The sequence below is a fragment of the Phascolarctos cinereus genome, unplaced genomic scaffold (genome assembly GCF_003287225.1).
Source record: "Phascolarctos cinereus isolate Bilbo 61053 unplaced genomic scaffold, phaCin_HiC Scaffold_2;HRSCAF=192, whole genome shotgun sequence".
NCBI lineage: Eukaryota > Metazoa > Chordata > Mammalia > Diprotodontia > Phascolarctidae > Phascolarctos > Phascolarctos cinereus.
Window position 1 is genome coordinate 63,651,216 of NW_027555625.1, and position 23,159 is coordinate 63,674,374.

The 23,159-nt window shown below is 37.4% G+C and overlaps 1 protein-coding gene across 1 annotated transcript in view; it reads left to right on the top strand.

Annotated features, from left to right (window-relative positions):
- The window catches only part of NAE1 (NEDD8 activating enzyme E1 subunit 1), a 49,353-nt gene that overhangs the window by 12,351 nt on the left and 13,843 nt on the right, over positions 1 to 23,159 (top strand). Inside the window, 12 exon segments of the mRNA XM_020989441.2 lie at positions 2,488 to 2,518; positions 3,550 to 3,621; positions 4,019 to 4,098; positions 5,101 to 5,210; positions 5,879 to 5,988; positions 9,059 to 9,121; positions 9,517 to 9,580; positions 10,530 to 10,621; positions 21,104 to 21,163; positions 21,251 to 21,384; positions 22,675 to 22,750; positions 22,921 to 22,960. Of these exon segments, the coding sequence (XP_020845100.1) occupies positions 3,568 to 3,621; positions 4,019 to 4,098; positions 5,101 to 5,210; positions 5,879 to 5,988; positions 9,059 to 9,121; positions 9,517 to 9,580; positions 10,530 to 10,621; positions 21,104 to 21,163; positions 21,251 to 21,384; positions 22,675 to 22,750; positions 22,921 to 22,960 (883 nt within the window). The 5' untranslated portion in view covers positions 2,488 to 2,518; positions 3,550 to 3,567.

Here is a 23,159-nt window from a genome sequence, read left to right on the forward strand (position 1 = left end):
CAAGGTAACTTTAGCAGACTGAGAAGTTTTATATCAAGAGGAGCATCTAAGATAGAGACAGCCATCCAGGATGTTTGCCGTTGTCGTGGAGAGGGCGCACTGTACAAAGTGCAATTAATAGAGAGGTGCTCTCTTGATGAGGAGATTTTACAGATGCTTTTGTTTACCTGTGACATTGTGCTAATTGCTTAATCCTTTTTTTTATTAATTTATTTTGATTTATCAGTAATCACTTCCATATGCTTTTGAGTTTAAAATTTTTCTACCCACCAGCCTCCCCAAGACAGCGCACAATAGGCTCTACATATTAAACATATTTTCACATTAGTGATGTTATAGGTAAGAATCAGAACTAAAAAGAGGAACTGCCAGAAAGAGGAAACACAACTCAACAGAATAGAAAAAAGAAATAGCAAATAATATCCTTCGATCTGCATTCAAACTCCATGGTTCTTTGTGGATGGCATTTTCCATCACGAGGCCTTTGGAGATGTCTTAGATCCTTGTATTGCTGGGAAGGGTTAAGTTTATCAGTATTAGTCATCGCACAACGTGGCTGTTATTGTGTACAATGTTCTCTTGGTTCTGCTCACTTCACTCAGCATCAGACCATACAAGTATTTCCAGGTTTTTCTGAAGTCAGTCTGTTCATCATTTCTTAGAGCACAATAGTATTCCATTGCATTCATCGCTTAATCCTTTTCAGGGCTTTCTAAATGATAGCTGTGATTCCTCAGTGGAGATTGGTTTAGTAATGCAAAAAAGCCAAAGTGGATAAAGAACACCTATTGAACAGATTGTGACTTATACATGGATGTGTAACTCATCGAGTTCGTCCATTTGTACTTTTATCTTGGACAGGAGGAGAGAGGGACAGGACAATAGGGAGAGTGAATTATATTGGAAGAGAGATTGGGCTGGATCACATTGAGAAGATTGTGTCATGTTTTCAGGGATCCCTTGCTACATCAGTATTCTCCCAGGGATGGTCTATGACATTGAGCCATGGGACACCATAATCTCAGAAGATTCACAATTGTAGGTGACCCACAGAACAACAGAAAAATGCCCAGTGGCTGGATGCAAGCGTCAACATATTACCAAGAAGGGCTTGCATGGGAAGTGCAATAAAGGGCATATAGGACCAGAAATAGAAGTAGACTAGTCACATGATTCAGTTTAACAAGAATTTATTAAGCACCTATTAGCTTCAAGATACTGCTGCTAGGCATTGGGGGTACAAATACAAAGACAAAATAGTCCCTGCCCTCAAGGAGTTTACATTCTACCAGAAGGAAAACAATAGGAACACAGACAGGTAAATATAACATATATATAACCTGTGACCAAGATTTTGGGCTCACACAGGCCAGGATCAATTCTAAGGGCTACGGTAAGAAGATTATTTTGTCTTCTGAGGTTTTTGTTCTTATGAGGACTTACAAAAAGATGTAGAACTGTTAACCACAGGGGCCACATAACTGAAAAGTTACAGAGTTTAGAGCAGGCCTTCTTTTTCCTAGCTCAGTGTTCTATCATGCTACCTTAATGAAATAAATTTTAAAAGATATCTTTGAATTTTGTAAACTTTGAATCATGTGTTAATTATTACTACTATTTTCCTGGATATGCAGTAGTCCTAGGAACAGGGGAAAAAAAGCACTTTATAGTGAATCTGATAAGTACTTTGTGCTTTGGAAAAGTCTTCTCATGGTGCCCATTCCCAAAAGAGGTTTAATTTAAACGTAAACTAAAAATAAGTTTAAATTAAAAAAAAATAAAGATATCTGTGCACAAGGCTGTAAAGAACATTCTACTTAGAATTTGTAGAACTATAAGGGAAAAGTTATTCCCAAATTTAATTTCTAGTATTCATATTCTTTGAGAAAATCTTTGAGAGTGTTTTCAGAGAATAATGATGGGAAAAGGCAAGGATAATGTGAATGCAGTCCATGTTGGCATGTTAGACAAACTTAAGTTCATAAGAAAAACATAATAGTAAAACCATGTTTTCCTGTTGATAAACAGCTCTTTGGTTTGACTTCATGCATAAAATGAAAGTACTGTTGTTTGTTACCTTAAATCACTTTATTGTGGTCTGATCGGTTAGCTTTGTTTATTCAGGCATGGTGCTCCAGGAAGGCTCCCTTCCATTCCTACACTAGTCAGTTGACTGGCCACAGATTGTGTGGCCAGGACTTCTTACTCCATACAACCATCTCATAGATGTGTGTTACTGATCTAGATTAAAATGTGGAAAGATATGAATGAAATAGAAAAATCAGCATTATATAAAGAAAGGTTTGACTTTTCATATGGAATTTTAGTCTTTTCCAGAAAATTGCTAAACTCTGAAATAATTTTATTTTAAAATAATAATTGGAAATTTTATTTTTCTTTTGTGAACTGAATTTATTTTGTGGTGCAAGTAATATTTCCTTATGGTAAAGTAAGACTTTAATTTCTCTCTTGTTTTGTCACCTTTAGTTTTTTTCTTCAAAGAAGCAGCATTGGAAAGGTAAAAGCACATTTGCTCTGCGTATTTGAATGTACTTCTGTCTTGCTTGGAAATTCTGAAGAACTTCTTTAGTTCAGACTGAAGAAAAATTGAATCAGATTATTTGTTATGTAATGTTTATAAAGGTATCTGAAAATGGAAATCTATGTAATTTTTGGGTAGTTATAAAAAACTTAAACGTGTAAGTATATATAATACATGTATACACACATATACATATATTTATTTGTTAGGTTTTTACTCTGTGCCATTTAAGTTACATTGTGATCAGCAAGAATGTTCAGGGCTTATGGGGTATTTTGAGGTTTTATATTGTCTCAATATCTCAGGCACTCAAATTTTTTAAAAGTTGTATTACTGTTTTAATTAAAGATTAGCCAAAAAATTCTATCTTTAAATAGTTTTTCCTCAAAATTTATTACTCTATTTTCCTGCCTGAGTGCTACATGCCGAACTTAAAATCAGTCTTTCTTTGACTGCCAGCCCCTTGTTCTGATCATCAGTAGTCAGTCACTGTCTGCTTGTGTAGATGGAGGAGATTGGACTGAATTGTACTGGCCTCAGAACTCACCCTGGTAGTTAGATTTTAAAAATTGAAGCAAAATATTAGCTTATTTTCTTATTTGCCAAGTACCAAAAATATGTGGTATTGTTTTTTAAAAAATTCTTCTCAATTGTATTCTGGTTAATTAAGTTTTTCACAGAAAGTTAGATCTTGAAGGGACCATGGGAGTCTCATCCCACCCTTGTTTTACAGATAAGGAAACTTGAAACCCTGAGAGGGTGTGACTACCTATGGTCACACAGTGGCTGAGCTGGAATTCAAGTCTCCTAATTATAAGTTCAGTGTATATTTTAAGTGATATTTTCTTTTGCTTACAATTTAAAGTATCATTTTAAAGAGGATTGCTGGAAATATGCACGCAGTTTTAATAACATTGCAGGGCAAGTTTTGCAATATGTGTAAATTAGTAGTTTTATAACCAGAATATCTCTAACTTCAATCAATTGCTTTGTTTATTTTGAAAAAGAACCGAGCTCAAGCTGCCATGGAACTCTTACAAGAATTAAATAATGATGTCTCCGGGAGTTTTGTGGAAGAGGTGTGTGTATCTTTAACTTATTGCTGCCTTTTAAAAACTGATCATGGAGTCATTTTCCAATTTGTTTACTTGGTAACTGATGAAATTCCTGGGATTTGTTGTCTTGAATTTTAAATAATGTCATGTTAAGGATGAAGGATGAGAACAGAAAGAGCTGCAGAGATCAACTGAGTCCTGTGGTAGGACGTGGTAGCCGAAAGAGTATTAAAGAAGAGATTAGTAGAACTGGGTTCAATCTTAAATAGTGTGATCCCTTAATGGTATCTGTCGTTGACCTGATTTAACTTTGGTAATGCATGCATTATTTCCTGTTTTCTAACATTATTTGAAATTATTTTCTGCCTTACTGAAATGTGAATGTGAAATTGTTGGATTTTTTTTCCCCTGTCCTATTTAGAGTCCAGAAAAACTCCTAGACAATGATCCTTCATTTTTCTGTAGGTTTGATGTGGTGGTAGCGACTCATTTACCAGAAAGGTACATCTTTTGCCCACAGCCATTGGGACCAGGGGGGAAGGGGCTTTCATTCTGCTCTTAGACCTAGGTTGCTTCTTTTTCCCAGAGAGGATGATACAATGCAAATAATGCACGAATGCTACATAGTAGCTATTTGCTTGAATGCATGAATGAATGCAAAAGCATGAATGCGTTTATAGTAAGCACCTAAAAACTGGTTATTCCTGAAAAGACAAGCAAAGGAATAGAGTGGGGAAGGGAAACATTTTTTTAAAATATTGGAATAGTACCCTAAATGTTTACCAGATAGAAATATCAATAACAATTATGATTATAGAAAACATTTTATTCAAGCCTAAGTGGTTCATAAATATTTCTCACCATTTAATTTTCTTGTGTTATAACAATGATAGAGATGTTTGAAAATGTTTTCAAGCAGTACTGTAATTGGAAAAATTGGAAATTTCATCCCCTTCTAGTCCTAAGGATATATATTCGCTTTGAGTTTGAGCCCATATGCATGTAAACGTTTTTATTTCTCTGCAATACTTAATTTCTTTGTCTAAATATACCATTTGTATCTTTCCCTTTGTTGTAGTCAGTTAACAAACATTTATTAAGCACCTACTGTGTGCCAGGCTCCATGCTAAATGCTGGGGATACAAAGAAAGGCAAAAAGATAGTTTCTGCCCTCAAGGAGCTCATAGTCTAATGGAGGAGGCACCAAGCAAACAAATATGTACACTGTATACAGGATTAAAAGTAGATGTTTAACAGAAGGAAGGCACTAGAATTAGGAGGGTTTGGGAAAAGCTTTTTGTAGAAGATGGGATTTTAGCGAGGACTTGAAGGAAACCCAGAGGCAGAGACATGGTGGGGACAGCCAGAAGAAATGCTTAGAACTGAAAGACATACCAGTAAGGAGAGCTTTACATTGCTTTATTTTAATGCTGTTTCATGTTTGGGGTATATTTGTGTCTATTTTCTTCTTCACATTTTGATGTATTTTGCTTTCTTTTGCAGTACGTTGCTGCATTTAGCAGAAATCCTTTGGAATGCTTGCATCCCTCTTTTGGTCTGTAGAACATATGGGTTGGTTGGTTATATGAGAATCATTATAAAAGAACATCCAGGTAAGAGAATTTAAAAGCAATTTGAGTTTGAATTTTTGTGCATGTAAATTTGATACAATTTTAGAAAATGAATTTTAGTTTAATCACATTGAAGAGGATTCTACCCCTAGAAGAAATTTTTTTAGAGGCATAGTTATCAAAATTTTATTAAAGTTGGGGTCTTTGGTTTTAGAAGGTATATAATTTATAATTTGCCCAGGACAAAGCATGAATATACTTGTTCTTAACTATCAAAGGAAAAAAAAAAGATACCATGTATCTTGAGCAATGAGTGAAAGAAAAGTGTTGGCAAAGAGTTTAAACCCTAACTCTACTCCTGATTCACTGTGTGACCTTGGGTGAGTCATTTCTCCTTTCTTTGGGCTCAGTTTTTCAGTATCTGTGAAAGAAGAGGGTTCATCAGGAGATGGTAGATCCCAGGGTTAGGAGAGACTGTAGAATTCATGTAGTTCGGCTCCTCATTTTACAGGTGATGCACCTGAGGCCCGGAGAGAGAGAGAAATGACTTGCCCAAGGTCATTCGGGAAGTCATTAGTAGAGCTGAGATTTGAACCTAGATCCTCTGATGCTCTTTCTGCTCCTGTGTAGTGCCTCAAGACTCAGTTGATCTCTGTAGCCCCTTCTGCTCTCGTAAACCCAGCTGGTCACACGTCTTATTTGTTTCACAGTGATAGAATCCCATCCAGACAATGCACTAGAAGATCTTCGGCTGGATAAGCCTTTTCCTGAACTAAGAGAGCACATACAGTCCTATGATTTAGACCACATGGAGAAGAAGGTGGGGACTACGTTTGTGATTTATCCTTATGATGAGAAATTGGCACATTTTGTGCATTGATTTGCCTGTGCAATTGGTCATCGCTGTTAAGGGCAGTTTTCACTCATATTGACATGGCTCAGAGCCTTCTTCTAGTTTTGTTTATTCTGTTATAGGACTCATGACTTCTGAAGTCAGGCTGTATCTAATTTCTTACATAGCCATGTGAATTCAATAAATGTGTTCATTAAGTTTATCAGTAACCATGTAAAGGGAGAGTACATTTTTTCCTGTAGACCAGGAGTGGGGATCCTGTGACCTTGAGGCCACATGTGGCCTTCTAGGTCCCCAAGTGTAGCCCTTTGAATCCAAACTTCACAGAACAAATCCCCTTAATAAAAGGATTGGTTCTGTAAAATGTGGACTTAGTCTAAAGGTGGCACCCAAGGACCTAGAAGGCCACAGGTTCCCCACCCCTGTTCTGCTTTGAGAACACCAATAGAATGCCTGTCCTTCCCCCCTCCCCCCCAACCTGTTTACTATGTGGCCATCTTTTAAAGATCAGCTCAGACTCTGTCTCCTCCAGGAAGTTCTTCCTCCTCTTCCCAGTGAGGAATCACCTTATTTCCCCTCAAATCTCATACCATCTTCTGGTTAGTAATGACTTTTCCTTACCTCAAACAGGACTTTGCCTTTCTCCTACACATTTATCGTGGGTTATTTTGCATTGTTATCATCTGTACCTATGTCTTATCCCCATACTAGACTATAAGCTTTATGAGGGCAGGGAATATAAATTATCTAAACTTTGTTTCTCCCCCAGAGCTCAACACATAGAAGGTGCTCAGTGAATATTTGCCAAATTAAATTGGAATCCTGAGATTTGAGTTCCAGCTGAGCTGCTTTCTGTGTTTTGTGACCTCTGGGATCTTCCCAGGACCCTGCCTAAACTTACCTCTCTACCAAGGGGTGGGCGGGTGATAATAGCACCAGGTAGTTGGCTTTGAATTTATTAAGCACCTACTTTGTGCCAGGCCTGGGGGATATAAAGACCCAAATGCAAAAATCCCTTCTCAAGTTGAGAGATAACCCATACTCATATAAGCCTATGCAGAATCAATGCACAGCTGTATAGGGAGGGAAGGAGCAAGCAACTAAGGAGATTAGGAAAAAATCCTGGTAGAAGGTGGTCCTTGAACTGAGTCTTTGAAGGAAATGAGAGATTCTCTGGGCTGGAGATGAGGATGGCGCATGCTAGCCTACGGGAACAGTAGCAGAGCAGAGACACAGACAGAGTGTTGTCTGGCCAGAAGAGAAGCATCATAATGAAGCTGCAAAGGTCAGCTGAGACCAGATCATGAAGGGCTTCACATATGCACTGGAGGAGTCTCTATTTTATCCTTGAGGTAGCAGGAAGCCACGCACACCTGCGCTTAGAGAAAACCAGAAAGGGCAGCAGTGTGGAGCCTGTGTCTGAGAGGGGAGAGGCAGAGAGAGCAAGTGGAAGACAATTGCAGCAGTCCAGACAGGAAGTGAGGCAGAATTAAGATGGGGGCTATGGGAGTAGAAAGAAATGGATGTGTATGAGAAATGTCATGGAGGCAGAGAAGGGAAGAATTGGCAACTTATAAACTATTTGGGGTGAATGAGAGTGAGGAATAAAGTTGAGTTTCAATAGGGAAATTTGGTGGGGGAGGGGAGTTTTTTTTATATTTAAGTATATACTGTATTTAAGAAATCCATAGGGCATGCAGTTTGAAATGTCCAGTTGGTGATTTGTGATGTAAGATTAGATCTCAGGAGAGAGACTTTGGTCTGGTTATGTAAGTCTGGGCATCATCTGAATAGAGATGATAATCCAACTTATGGAAGCTGGTGAGATCTCCAAGTGAAAACATAGAGAAACAAGATCCCAGCTGAGGAGCTTTGGGTATAGCCACAGTTAGGGCCAGTCAAAGAGACAGAGCAGTGGTCACACTTAGGAAGAGAACCAGGGAACAGGGTGTCACAAACACCCAGAGAGGAGAGAGTATTCAGGAGAGAGGCTGGTGCTGCACAGAGATCTAGAAGGATGAAGGCTAAGATCAGAACCATTAGATTTGGTAGCAAATAGTGTATTGGGAACTTTGGAAAGTATTTTCAGTGGGCGATATTGTCAGAAGCTGGATTGAAAAGAGTTAAAAAGTTAGAAGAGAGGAGGTGGATGAAGTGAGTGGAGACTTTTTCTAGGAGTTTGTCTGGGAAAGGGAGGAGAGATACAGGCTGATAGCTTGCAGAGATGGTTAGGTCAACGGAGGATTTTCTTTTTCTTTTGAATAATATTTTATTTTTTCCTCCAATTAAATGTTAAAACAATTTTTAAACTTTTTTTTAAAAAGTTTTGAGTTCCAAATTCTATCCCTCCCTCATTCCCCACCCCACTCCCTGAGATGGTAAGCAATCCAATATAGGTTGTACATGTGCAATTATGTAAAACATTCAAAGGAGGATTTTCTAAGGATGGAGGAGACCTAGATGTAAACACAGCAGGGAAGGAGGCAGCAGATAAGAAGAGATTGGAAATTAGAGAGAAGGGGGATGATTGCTAATGAGACCTGATGAGAGGAATCCTGTTGGCTTTGGTGAGAAGGGCTGCCTCTTTATCAGAGTGCAGAGGAGAGGAGGAAAAAGGTGAAGTAATTCGAGGGGACTTAATGGTCACGGGGGGCTCATGGCGAATGAATGGCCTCTGCATCACAGGGGGATGGAGGATGGATTAGAAAATGCCTGTAAGTATTTGGTACATCTCAAAGAAAGACATTAACAGGAAAAATGTAATCTAAATAAATAATCTACCCAGTGACCATAATAATAGCTTCTGTTTCTGGGAGACCTTCAAGTTTACTGAGTACTTTCCCCCCCAAAACCCTACAGGGTATTGGAAGGATTTGAGTTCAAAGAGGGTCATGATTTACCTGCTCATGGCATTGTAACTAGGAGTGTTAGAGTGGGGCTTCTGAGCCAGAGCTCTTGGGTTCAAGTCTGTGGGCCTTTTATCAACCACTACTGTGGATTCAGCTTTTCTCTGCTTTCTCTCTCCTCTTATTCTCAGGACCACAGCCACACTCCATGGATTGTAATTGTAGCTAAGTATTTGGCACAGTGGCACAGTGATGTAAGTCTTTTTTTTCCCTGTTTTTTTTTAACAGTTATTGTATTTTCAGCATGTTATAAAACACCAGTTGTTAGATTTTTTTGGGCTATTCATTTTTCCTTGGAAAAAAGGGCTTTTAAAATTGAGTAGTTCTTTGATGCTTTTTAATCAGCAAAAATATTTAATTACGTGAAAGTCATTCTGAGATTTTTTTGAAGAGGAAAGTTGGGAAGGTATAGCAAAACACTATAAAATGATCTTTTAAATTCACCCAATGATTCTTTGATTATTTATTGAAAAACAAGTGAATAGTAATTAGTTGTGTGGTTGTGGAAATTTAAAACATGTGAACTCTAGATTTTTGTGTATTAATAGTTTATATAACCATGTGAGGCTTTTTATTCTAACTACTTTAGAAGAATGGACAAATACCTAAAACATACAAAGAGAAAGAAGCCTTCAGAGATTTGATTAGACAAGGTAATGTTTTTTTTCCTTGATAATTAATTTATTTTTAGTTTTCAACATTCACTTCTATGAGATTTTGAGTTTTAAATTTTCTCCCCCTCTCATGCCTTTCTACCTCTACCCCAAGACAGCATGCAATCTGATATAGGCTCTACTTATATATTCATATTAAGCATATTTTCCCATTAGTCATGATGTAAAGAACAATTAGAACTAATGGGCAGAGAACCATGACAATGAAGCAATAAAACAAAACAACAAACGAAAAGGAGAGCAAATAGTATGCTTCCATCTGCATTCAGACTGCATAGCTCTTTCTCTGGATGTGGACAGCAATTTCTATCGTGAGTTTTTTGGAGTTGTCTTAGCTTCTTGCATTGCTGTGAAGAGACAAGTCTATCAAAGTCAGTCATCACGCAGTGTGGCTGTTACTGTGTACAATGCAGACAAGGTAGTGTTATAAAATGTAATTGTGGATTGTACCGTATTTGAAAGAGCAACCAGAAATCTGGTTTTTTTTCATTTGAGGCAAATGTTTTTATTTAGCTTTGAGACTGCATTTCTGAAGATTTTTTAGTATCTGTTCCTGTCTACTAGAGATATAAACTCTTTTCCTTTAGGGAAGCTAAGATCCATTTTTCATTTTTCTTTTTTAATTTTAATATCTTATTTTTCCCAATTACATGTAAAAAGCAACTATTAACCTTTAAACTCTCTCCCACCCGCCCTCCCCCATCATTGAGAAGGCAAGCAATTTGATAAAGGTTATACATGTGCAGTCCTGCAAAATATATTTCCATATTGTCAAAATCCATTTTTCATATAAAGTTTAAAGTTTTTCATAAACCATATCCATCTTAAAGTACAGTGTACTGACCTGTCCCTCAAAATGCTAGAATGTGAGATGATGGGGAGAGAAAGAAGGAAGAACTCATTTCTTTATTAATTTCTGCTCAAACAGGTATTCTGAAGAATGAAAATGGCATTCCAGAAGATGAAGAAAATTTTGAAGAAGCTATTAAAAATGTGAACACAGCACTAGGTACCACTCAGGTATTGTTGAGTATTATCAGTTCATTAAATAGGTTGTCAGGTGCAATGATCGCCATCTGGAATACAAAGAAAGGCAAAAGGAGCTCACATTCTAACGGGGGAGAAACAACATAGAAATGATTAAGTAGATACAAGATAGGTAGAGTGTAAAGGAAAGGTAATCTTGGGGAGAAGGGACTTTAGAGGGAAAGGAGGGCTGGTAACTGGGAAAGGTCTCTTGCCAGAAGGCAGGATTTGAGCTGAGTCTTGAAGGTAGGAGTTAGAGGAGAGAAGAGAGAGCATTCTAGGTGTGGAGGACTGCCAGTATGAATTCACTGAAGAGGGAGATGGAGGGCCTATTCAAGGACTGGTAAATAGGTCATTACAGCTGTGCAAAGATAGGAAGGGGCCAAGTGGTAAAGGGCTTTATTTTATTTTTTATGAATGTCTTCTGTTAATTTGTTGATCTCTCTCACCCCACTCCATTCTCTTTTGTGATTTTAGCTCAGTCTAAATGACCTTGCTACTAGCCACTTATTAATTAAGTTAAAGTCTTTGTTCCCTTGATGTTCTCCTCTGATTTCTGGTTATTACAAGTACAGAAGTAGAGTGTATATACTAAACTTTTAAATATAAGGCAGATTCTTCTAGTTTATCAAATGCAGTTCTACCCTTAACTTTTCACACACATCCAACATTTAAATCATCAAGAACTTTATAAATACAGTAATCTATAAGAGTGTACCCAATAACTTATCATTATGCACATAACTGTTCTCCATTTTATGTGACACTGCTCCAGGTCATAATAACCTTTCTAGGTTTTTGCTTACCCAAAATAACATTATTGATGTTTCCCCTACTCAGACAGAAGTTGTTTTGCTTCTGACCAGTCCTTCCCTTAATCTGCCCTTTCTTTTATCATTCTCTTCCCTTTCTATTATCCCCTTCCCCTCCTACTTCCTTGTTGAGTAAGATATATTTCTATGCCTATGAATGTGTATATCTGTACTTCCCTCTTTAAACCAATTCAGATGAGAGGGAGGTTCAAATGTTACTCCACCTTATTTTCCCGTCCACCAGAAAAGCTCTTCCTTGAATCCCTCTTTTATGTTAGACAGTTTTCCCCATTCTTCTCTGTTCCTCCTTTTTCACTCATCCATTTTTAAAATTAATTTATTTTTAGTTTTCAACATTCACTTCCACAAAATTTTGAGTTCCAAATTTTCTCCCTATCTCCTCACTCCCCCCACCCCAAGATGGCATGCATTCTGAATATTCCTTCCCCTAGTCTGCCCTCCCTTCTATCTCTCCCCTGCTTTTCTTATCCCCTTCCCCTTCAGTTTTCCTGTAGGGCAGGATAGATTTCTATACCCCATTTCTTGTATATCTTAGTTTCTAGTTGCATGTGAAAACAATTTTTTTCTAACATTTGTTTTTAGAACTTTGGGTTTCATCTATTTTATAAAATATCATCCCAACGTAATCAGCTTACTCTCGTGCCTTCTTCTATGTAGAGTCCTTTTAACTGCCCTAATAATGATAAAATTCATAGGAGTTTCTTGTAAACAATTTAACGTATTGATTTCTCTTTCACATTCACCTTTTTATGCTTCACTTGAGTCTTGTTTTTGAAAGTCAAATTTTCTATTCATCGCTGGTCTTTACATCAGGAATGCTTGAAAGTCCTCTGTTTCATTAAATATCCATTTTTTCCTCCTGAAGGAATATACTTAATTTTGCTGGATAGATTATTCTCAATTATAATCCTAGCTCTTTTGCCTTCCTTTAATGTGGTAGCTACTAAAACTTGTGTGATCCTAACTGTGGCTTCATGGCATTTAAATAGTTACTTTCTGACTACTTGAAGTATTTTCTCTTTGACCTGGGAGCTCTAGAATTTGGCTCTAATATTTCTGGGAGTTTTCATTTTGAGATCTCTTTCAGGAGATGATTTGTGGATTCTTTCAATTTCTCTTTTACCGTGTGGTTCTAGGATATTGAGGCAGTTTTCTTTATAATTTCTTGGAATATGATCTCTAGGCTTTCTTTGATCATGGCTTTTAGGCAGTCCAGTAATTCTTAAATTATCTCTCCTTGATTGATTTTCTAGGTCAGGTTTTTTGTTTTTTGTTTTTTGGCTGAAGCAGTTGGGGTTAAATGACTTGCCCAGGGTCACACAGCTAGTGAGTGTCAAATATCTGAGTCCAGATTTGAACTCAGATCCTCTTGACTCCAAGGCTAGAGCTGTATCCACTGTGCCACCTAGCTGCACCCCCCCTTTTTTTTTTCAGCCAAAGACAAGGTTTATTAGAACATCCATCATATTGGACAGACTCTTAAGGAATCTAAGCATTCGTATCACTTAATGCAAACAGAGCAGTGGCTACATTTTAAGAATGTGAGCCTCAGGTCTTTTTCTGATGAAATATTTCACCTTTTCTTCATTTTTAATTCTTTTTTTATTGTTTTTTGATGTCTCATGAAGTCATTGGCTTCCACTTGCCCAGTTCTAATTTTTCAGAAGTTATTTTCATCAGTGAAGTTTTGTACCTCTTTTCTTTCTTTTATTAATATTTTAATAGCATTAATAGTATTAATACACGTCAAGAAAAATTTTAGCATTCATTTTTACAAGATTTTGAGTTCCAAATTTTTCTCCTTCTCTCCCCTCCCCTCTTCTGAAAATGGTAAGGAGTTTGATATAGTTTATACGTAAGCTGTCATGTAAGAAATATTTCCATATTAGTCACAGTTGTGAAAGAAGAAACAGATAAAATAAATGAGAAAGAATAGAGTGAAAAAATATGCTTGGCCAGTTCTATTTTTTTAAGGTGTTATTTTCTTCAGTATTTTTTGTGCCTCTTTTACCAAGCTATTAATTGTCTTTTCATAATTTTCTTGCACCACTCTCATTTATCTTCCTAGTTTTTCTTCTTCCACTCTTATTTGATATTTAAAATTCTTTTTTAGGCTCTTTTAGGAATTCCTGTTGGGCTTGTTTCCAATTCACTTTTTTTTTTTTTGAAGCTTTGCCTGTGGTTGTTTTGAAAGCATTCTAAATTTGTGTTTTGATCTTCCCTGTCACCATAGTACATTTTTGTGGTCAGGTTCTTTGAACTTTTTGTTAAAGTTGGGCTCTATTCTGGGGTTGGGGTGTACTGTTCCAAGCTTCAGGCTTTTTCCACATTGCTATTTTCAGAGCTAGTGCTAGAGGTTTGTAAGTTTTCAGTTTTACAAGGTGTTATGATTCGGGGAGAAGTTTGGTCATTGCTTTTCTGGTCTGTACTCTGGTCCTTACCCAGAAAGGGCCCCTACTTCCTTGAGACTGAAAGCCACGTTGCTCCTCAGGTCCCCTGCTGCCTTGGGACAGCAGATGTTATTGCTCCTTATGGCTCTTGATCCCTTGTGATCGAAAGCAATATGCTTCTGAGGAACTCTGATCTTTGACTGTAGGCAGTCCTCTCTGCTCTGGAACTGTGACCCAGAAGTAGGATTGGGCAATGGAGCTGCCAAACAGTGTTCGATCCTGTGTCCCATTGTAGCACAGTCTTTTTCTGACCAGTTTCCAGATCCCTCTATTGTTTCTGGCTTGAGAACTCCCAAAGCTGCTGCTACTGTTGTTGCTTCTTCCAAGGCCTGCAGCTGGTGTTGCCACCACATGGGCTCCAGGCTAGCCCCTACCCAGTATCACAGACCTCTCCTTCTGATCTCTTAAGTTGTCTTGGTCTGGAAAAATATCTCACTCTGACCTTTTGTTGGCTGTGCTGCTCCAGAATTCTATTTGAGGTATTGATTTAAAAGTTCTTTGGAGGAAATGAATGTTGGTAGAGCTTGGCTGTTTCTTCTACTCTGCGATCTTGGCTCTGCCCTTGGCACAAAGTTGATGGCTTTAAATGCCAAACAGGATTTTGTATTTGATCCTGGAGGTCATAGGGAGTCCCTGGAGTTGATGAATGTAAGATTTATAAATTTGTAAATTATTATAACAACTTTATGAGTTAGCTTTGTTGTTCCCATTTTATGTATGAAGAAATTGAAGCTCAGAGGAAAAAGAGACTTGCCAATCATTACATAGCTAGTCAATGTTAGAGACCCAGGATGTGAACCCATATCTCCTGAATACTCTGCCTGCTATTCTAGGGCAGAGCTTCTTAAGCTTTTCCCACTTGCAACCCCTTCAGCACTTCTTTATAATTTTCTTTTTTTTTTCTTTTTGGTGTGGCATTTGGGGTTAAGTGACTGCCCAGGGTCACACAGCTGGTAAATGTCATGTGTTTGAGACTGGATTTGAACTCATGTCCTCCTGACTCCAAGGCTGGAGCCTTCAGTGCTTCTTAAAAATGTGGGTTTAAGAAGTTTAAGAAGCTCTGGGGATGTCTGTCAACTGTTTTTATTTTTTATTTTTCCTTTTATTTTATTTTCATTTTTTCCAATTACATAGGACAATTTTTAACTTACATTTTTTAAATAAAATTTTGAGTTCAAAACTTTCTCCCTATCTCCTTTACTTACCTCCTCCTTGAGACAGTAAGCAATTTGGTATAGATTATGTATGTTCAGTCATGTAAAACATATTTCTATATTAGTCTTGTTGGATAAGAAGAAGCAGAACAAAAAAAATAAACAAAGTAAAAATAATATGATTCAATCTGCATTCAGACTCCATCAGTTCTTTTTCTGGATGTGCACAGCATTTTCTATCAGGAGTCTTTTGGAATTGTCTTGGATCATTGTATTGCTGAGAAGAGCTAAGTCAGTCACAGTTGATCGTCACACAATATGACTGTTACTGTGTACAGTGTTCTTCTGGTTCTGTTCACTTCACTCAGCATCAGTTCATCTAAATCTTTGCAGGTTTTTCAGAAGTCTGCCTGTTCTTCATTTCTTATGAAACAATAGTATTCCATTATATTCATATACTAAAACTTGTGCAGCCATTCCCCAAATGATGGGCATCTCCTCAATTTCCGATTCTTAGCCACCACAAAAAGAGCTGCTATAAATATTTTTGTACATGTGAGTCCTTTTTCCCTTTTTATGATCTCTTTGGAATACAACCCTAGAAGTAGTATTGCTGGGTATGCACAGTTTTATAGCCCTCTGGGCATAGTTTCAGGTATTTTTTAAAATTGCTAAAGGGAAAGGATTTAGGTAAGAAAGGCAACTGAGTTTTAATAGAGTTGACATCTGAGTAATAATTATGTATAGGAATTTGGGAACATACTTTCAGAATGTAGGTGGTGTGACTGAATACACATTTATAACACAAATAGAATCCTGTTTTAATGAGCTTGAAGAAATGTATTGCTTGCTGTAAGCAAGCCACAGTAATATGGTGATCCATTCTTGCTAGCCAGAGTCTGCAGAAATGGTAACGGAGTTCTGTGGGGTCTTCTGACTCCTTTCCAGATAGGGCAGATGTTAGTGTACGTGCTTGTATATGATGACAAATTGAAGCTAGGAGGCTTGTGTGAAAAGCAGTGCTCTGTTAGCCTGATGTGTCAGCCAGGGAAGGGGGGAGCTCACCCGACGTCTCATTTCTTACCTGGCCTTACAACTTTGGGATTTCTCGGACTGTTCCATGTCCTGGCTGCCGTCCTACCCTGCTCCATTCTGTTTCTCTGTGCTGTCTTCCCCTGTTAGATTGTAAACTTCTTGAGGTCATGGACTGTCTTTTTTCGTGTTTCATATCGCCAGAACTTAGCACAGGACCTGGCATATAGTGGGTGCTTAATAAATGTTTATTGACTGACTGCTAGAGAGGAAGATAATGACAGGTGTAGTGCAAAATCTGGTGTTGGTAACCCAGTACTTGTTTCTTCTTTTATTATGATGAATTCTTAATGAAAATTTTATATATTTCAAAATGTTTATGATTTTTAAAAATAAATTAAGGCTGGAATTGTTGGGGAAAGATTGCCTATCTAGTTTTAGCTCTTGGGGGCTATAAAACAGTACAGTTCATTGGGTGGCCCCAAAATCCTAAACATGCTTTGAGGTCTCTTGGGCAGCAGAAGCACTGAGCAATCACTCCAGGAATAACCACTTGGCAGTCACTGATCATCTCCCCCACATGGTAGGGTAAGCCCTTAGCCAAGCCATGGCACTTCCCAGAACATTCCAGGATTTCTTTCTACTCTGAGCTGGTTCCTCTCATTGCACAGGCCCCGCTAGGAATGACTTAAAGAAAATGTCTCTAAAGTGCTTGGAATTACCGTATCCTTTCCTCTCCCCTACAGTAAATACATAGCCATTTATAAAACCTCAATGTGTTATTTTTTAAAAAATGTCAGTTTTATTCATATTCAGCCTTGTACAGATATTCATGATGGTGGTTTTCAAAACATTCATCATAACTCTGGGATATATGTGCTATAAATATTATCCTTATTTAATACATGAGGAAACTAGAGGAGGAAGGGAAGAGAAGGGAGAGAATGAGCATTTATATAGCACCTACTCCATGCCAAGCGCTGCTAAATGCTTTACAGATATGTTTTCATCTGATCTGTTGTCTCTTGAATTAAGATGCAGATTAGGTGGCAGGCCTTCATAAGTGTCGAGCTGAGACTCCAGTCTGCCCCATGTAAGTCTGCCATACTACCTGTACAACACAGATATCATATGTAACTTTGAGTTATTTTGGTATAGTAAAAGGAATACAAAATTTGTAGATGGGGCACCTCAGTTCTTAGCGCTGCAGCTTAGGCAAGTACCTCTCTTAGCCTCAGTGTCCTCATATGTAAAATGAGAACAATAATACTTGTACTACATACCTGACACGGTGGTTGTTTGGCTCCGATAATATTAAAAACTACTTTTAAAATACAGAAGTGCTCTATAAATGAGCTATGAAATATGTTTCTAGAGATATCTAAAGACATATCAAAGTATTTCAGAGCTCGGTTATAGACCACTTCTTTATAGTTGATATCAACACTATTAACATTCAGTGTATATACCTGCACAGTCTGTACTTGAATCAGAAATTGTAATTAATGCTCAAGTTTTGCTGCTATTTTAGAGACTCATGTGTCTGTGACACATGCAGTAAGATGTGTTTATTTAACATATCCGTCTACTTTTGATCAGTGTGATCTTTGTGAGGTTATTCTTTATTTTTCATGAAATTGGAAAAATTCACAGCTATTAAGTCCATTTTAGTGCTAGCAGGCATTTTTGTTACATTCCAAACTTTTTCCACTTTTCTCAAGCCCCAACTACGTTATCATGCCTCACACTTACAGCAGATGATTTAGCCTCCTACTTCACTGAAAAGAGTGGAGCCATCTGATGAGAACTCCCTCTCATCTTCCCTTCTTCATCCCTCACTACCCAGCATCATCACCCACCTTCTTTTCCTTCCCTCCTATGTCATAATGCATATTCTGAGAACTTGCCCTATCCTTCTTCCTCTCTCACGTGTCTTTTCTTCTTTTTTGAATTACATTTTATCTTCAGGTTCACAGTCTCTTTTGACCTTCTTTCCCCTTCCCCCTGCCCAAATTGAGAAAGCAAGAAAAATAAAACTCCTGTTACAAAAATGTATAGTCAAGCAAAATGAATTCCAGCATTGACTGTGTCCAAAAAAAATTCTGTCTCATATATCTAAGTTTATCATCTCTCTATCAGGAGGGGGTAGCATGTTTCATCTTGAGTTCTCTGGAATTGTGGTGGTTCATTATGTTGATTAGAATTCCTCAGTCTTTTAAAGTTTTTGTCTTTAAAATGTTGCTGTTATTGTATATGTTGTTCTCCTGACCTTTCCCCATGTTCCTCTGAAACCATCCCCTTCATCATTTCTCATAGCACAGTAGTATTTGATCACATTTATATAATGTAACTTATTTAGCCATTTCCTAAGTTGATAGGCATCCCCCTCAGTTTCCAGTTCTTTGATAGCACAAAAAAGAGCTGCCATAATTTTTTTTTTTTACATATAGATCTTTTCTTCTTTCCTTGATCTCTTTGGGGTATAAATCTAGTAGTATTACCACTAGGTCATTGAGTATGTACAGTCTACTAGCTTTTTGGGCATGGTTCCAAATTGCTTCCTATAATGGCTGGACGAGTTCACAGCTCAAGTGACAGTGCTTTAATGTCCTTGTTTTCCCACAGCTCCAACAGCATCATCATTTTCCTTTTTTGTTAACTTTTCCAAACTGATAGGTGTCACACATATTTTGAATCTGTCCATCTCCCGTGCCTTCTCCTCTTGCTACAAGCATATTGAAGTCTCTTCATTCGTTCTTTATGTTAACAATAACTTATAATGAGATAGTGCTAAACTGAATAAAGTTACTTATACCTGATGCTTCTGCTGGCTCCCCAAAACCTTTGCAGTCTGGTTTCTGTCCACAGTACTCTAACTGCTGTCTGAAGCGTTGTCAGTTACTTTCTTATCAACAAATTGAATTGCCTTTGCCCCCAATCCCCATCTTCTTTGATGTCTTTGAAGCGTCAGATACTTTTGGTCACCTTTCCTTTGGCTTTAGAGAGACCATACTCTCCTCATTCTCCTTTTCTCTTTCTAATTAGTTCTCCTTCATTCTCCTTCTTCCTCCTTTTGTTGACTTTTTAGCATCCTGTTCTTGGCTATTTTCTTTTCTTTCTCTACAAGGAGAGAGGGTGTAATCTCATTCTTTCCCAAGAGCACCTCTATACAGTTCTATAAGAGGATTCCCAAATCTCAACCTCCTTTCTTCATCCTTCATCTGCACTCCAAAATTACATCTCCAAATGCCTATAGCATATCTCTATGTGGGTATTCTGCTATCATTTCAAATTTCAACATATCTAAAATCGAATTTATTATCTTTTTCACCAAAACATACTCAACCTCCTGCTTTTATTAGTTCTGTCAGTGGCACCACCATTTATCCAGTTTCTTACCTTGAAAACATTTGTTTTGAATTTTTAGTTTTTTCCTTTTTTACCTTTCATATCTGATATCAAAGTTCTATCTTTTCTGCCTCCACAGTATCTCACAATTTTGCCCCGATTGCCACTCATCTGGACTATTGCAATAGTACTGTGTACTGGTCTTCCCAGTGTCAGGCCTCTAAATTTTTACTAATAATAGCTAGCATTTACATAATGCTTTAAGGTTTGCAAAGTGCTTTACAAATATTATCACATTTTATCCTCACAGCAACTTTGGAGATAGGTGCTATTATTATACTCATTTTATAGATGAGAAAACTGAAACAGACAGGCTAAGTGACTTGCCTAGGATCACATAACTAGTAAGCATCTAAATCAAGATTTGAACTCGTCTTCCTGACTTCAAATTTTGCACTCTATCTACTGTGACATCTACTTACTCTCTTCTTTCCAATCACTCTTTCAATGCAAGCTTCCTTATGCAAAGATCTAGTTATGACTTATCATAGGTTCCCAAAGTGGGTGATACCGCCCCCTAGAGGGCGCTGGAACTATCCAAGGGAATGGTAGTAGCCTCAAGTGCAATTGGGGGGTGTTGAATAAAAAGAAGGGTTAACCTAACCTGACCCCAGGGGGACACTGAGTAATTTTTTTTTTGGCTAAGTGGTGGAGTTAAGTGACTTACTCAGAGTCACACAGCTAGTAAGTGTTATGTATCTGAGGCCAGATTTGAACTGAGGTCCTCCTGAATCCAGGGCCGGTGCTCTATCCATTGCGCCACCTAGCTACCCCATAATTTTTTTTTTTAAATGAGGCTGTTGGATCAATGAGTTTGGGAACCTCTGACTTAGATAAAGGCAAATATATATAGTACAATAATATTCCATCATAATCACATACCACAACTTCAGCCGTTCCTCAATTGATTGGTATCCCCTCAATTTCTAATTCTTTACCCCCAGAAAAGAGCTGCCTTAAATATTTTTGTACATGTAGGTCCTTTTCCTTTTTGGTTTCCATCTCTTTTGGGATACAGACCTAGCAGTGGTATTGTTAGGTCAAAGGGTATGCATAGTTTTATAGCCCTTTGGGCATAGTTCCAAACTGCCCTACAGAATAGTAAGCATTTATTAAATGCCAGCTATGTGCCAGGTGTTGTTATGGGCATTGGAGATATAAATCCAAAGAATTAAACAATCTTTGATTTTTAAAGAGCTTATATTCAAATGGGGGACACATTATCCCCATCAACCTAAGTACCTGGGGGAGAAAAAGAATTTGTCTTTTCTGTTTGATATCTTGTTTTATTATCACCTCACATAGATTCATCTTGAAAATGCAATTTGATTATTTAAAGAACTGAATTTATATGAAAAAGAAAAGTCAGGTAATGCAAACTGGGCCAATTCGTAAGGGAATCCAGAGCTGGAAGGGACTACAGAGCCATCTAGTCTAACCCTTCATTTTACAGAAGAGGAAACTGAGGCCCAAGAATGTTAAATGACTTAAGCCCCAGAGGCAGAATTGGAATCCAAGTTCTTTGACTCTGGAATCAGTGTTCTTTTCCCTGTTCTTAAATAAGAAATAGAAATGAATGCTTTCTCTGTTCTTTTCTAGATACCAAGCAGTATTGAAGACATATTTAATGATGATCACTGTATCAATATTACCAAACAGGTAATAAGATTCTTTAAGAGCACTGTTACCTAAACATACATGTTACAAAGTGAAATTTCAGTTGGCATTTTTTTTATGTGCTTATAGAGTCCACCCTTTTGGATTTTGGCTCGGGCTTTAAAAGAATTTGTGGCAAGAGAGGGTCAAGGAAACTTACCTGTTCGAGGTACTATTCCTGATATGATTGCAGATTCTGGAAAATTTATAAAATTACAAAATGTGTAAGTAATTTTTTTTGAACATCTAATTTTGGAAAAGATCTTTAACCTCACTGTTCCACTGGTTCCCCATATATATAAAATTCTAATAATGTCTTTCACTGATTCAAATAAGAGAGCAAATAAATTATATGAAGTTTCTTGGTTTCCTAGGGTAAAAATAGAACTTCATATGTATGTGAATATTTCATTGGATCTTTGATCTTGGTACAAGTCTTCCCTTGGCACAGATCATAAGCCATCCATAACTTCTCATCCTGTTCATTTCTTGTTCATGTTCCTCCCAGAGATTTTTCCTCATTTTTTAATTCTTAAAAAACAACCAAAACAAGCACTTCTTTTTACTCAGTAGAACCAGGAAGGTTGTACGTGAAACTATGAATCTTTATGTAACACTTGCTCTTTTTTTTAGTATGTTATAAATGCAACATGTTACTCTCAAAAGCTGTCCTATTTGTCTTTAATTCTGTCCTTCCTTCTGTTCTCTTCTGTGCATTTCAAAACATGTTTCAATTTCATTTCATTTTTTTGGCAACCTTATCCCTGGCTCCCCACAACCTACTCTGTCTCCTCCCAAACTGAGAAAAAAGAAGAAAAAAACTTCTGTAACCAAAATTCATAGTCAAGTAAGGCAAATCCCCACATTGGCCATGTTCAAAAACGTATCTCATGCTGTATATTGAGTTCATTCCCTCTCTGTCAGAAGGTAGATGCTTCATCATAAAGTTGTTTGTTCTCATAGGCTTTCCATAGAGGATCTGTTCATCATACTCAAGTTTTTCTCTAAATTTTCTTGTATTTCACGGGTATGTTGGAATATTTGCCTCAAAATGACTAGCACACATTGTGGATTAATTAATATATGGTAAAGACTGAATTTCAAATAGCACTAGAACTATTTTAGTTTCTACACATAGTATATGTATGATCAAAGATTTAAAACTAGAAAGAGACATTAGAGATCATATAAGTAGTCCTTTATTTTTACAGATGAATCAGGGTCAAGTTTTGTGACTTGCCAAAGGTCCTGGGATTAGCCAGTTGTGGAGTCAGAACCAAAACCCTGATTTCTTAACTCTTGGAATCCAGTGCTTTTAATACCATATCAGGTTCACTGATTGCAAGTGTCATTTTCATATCATACTGTGTGATGACAAATGTCAGGTTTACCAAATCAGCATCTTGTTGAGGAGGAGAAATGGATGCCTTTTGTTGTCTGGTTTCAGGATATTAATTTTAAGAGTGTATCAAATTGTGTTCTGAGTATCTATTTTTAATTCTCCTATTTTCTAGTTACCGTGAAAAAGCAAAAACAGATGCTGCTGCTGTGGGTAATCATGCTGCCAAATTGCTCCAGTCTATTGGTCAGGTGAGTTGTTGGCCTAGGCTCTGCTTTCGTCTACACAGTCCCATTTTAAAAATACCCTCCCAGGTCCTGGGAAAAGCTCTTCTGATCTGTTATTGATCCTATTGCTCGTTGGATTCTCTTTTAACATCTGCTTTTACTCTGGAACAAAACAAACATTTGTCTTTTTACAGGCACCAGAGTCCATTTCACAGAAAGAATTAAAGTTACTCTGTAAGTTGCCTTGGATTCATTTGCTTTATTATTTTGCTTGTTGTAATGTACACAAAGCATGTTGTTGGGGAGACTGTCAGGAAGTTTAAATGATTCAAAATCTGCACAGGTTCCTCTGTTGATGAAACCTTACCTAAATGTATAGAGCTATGATGATTAGTTAGGTGTGTAAATTGTCATTTAAAAAAAGGAAGAATTA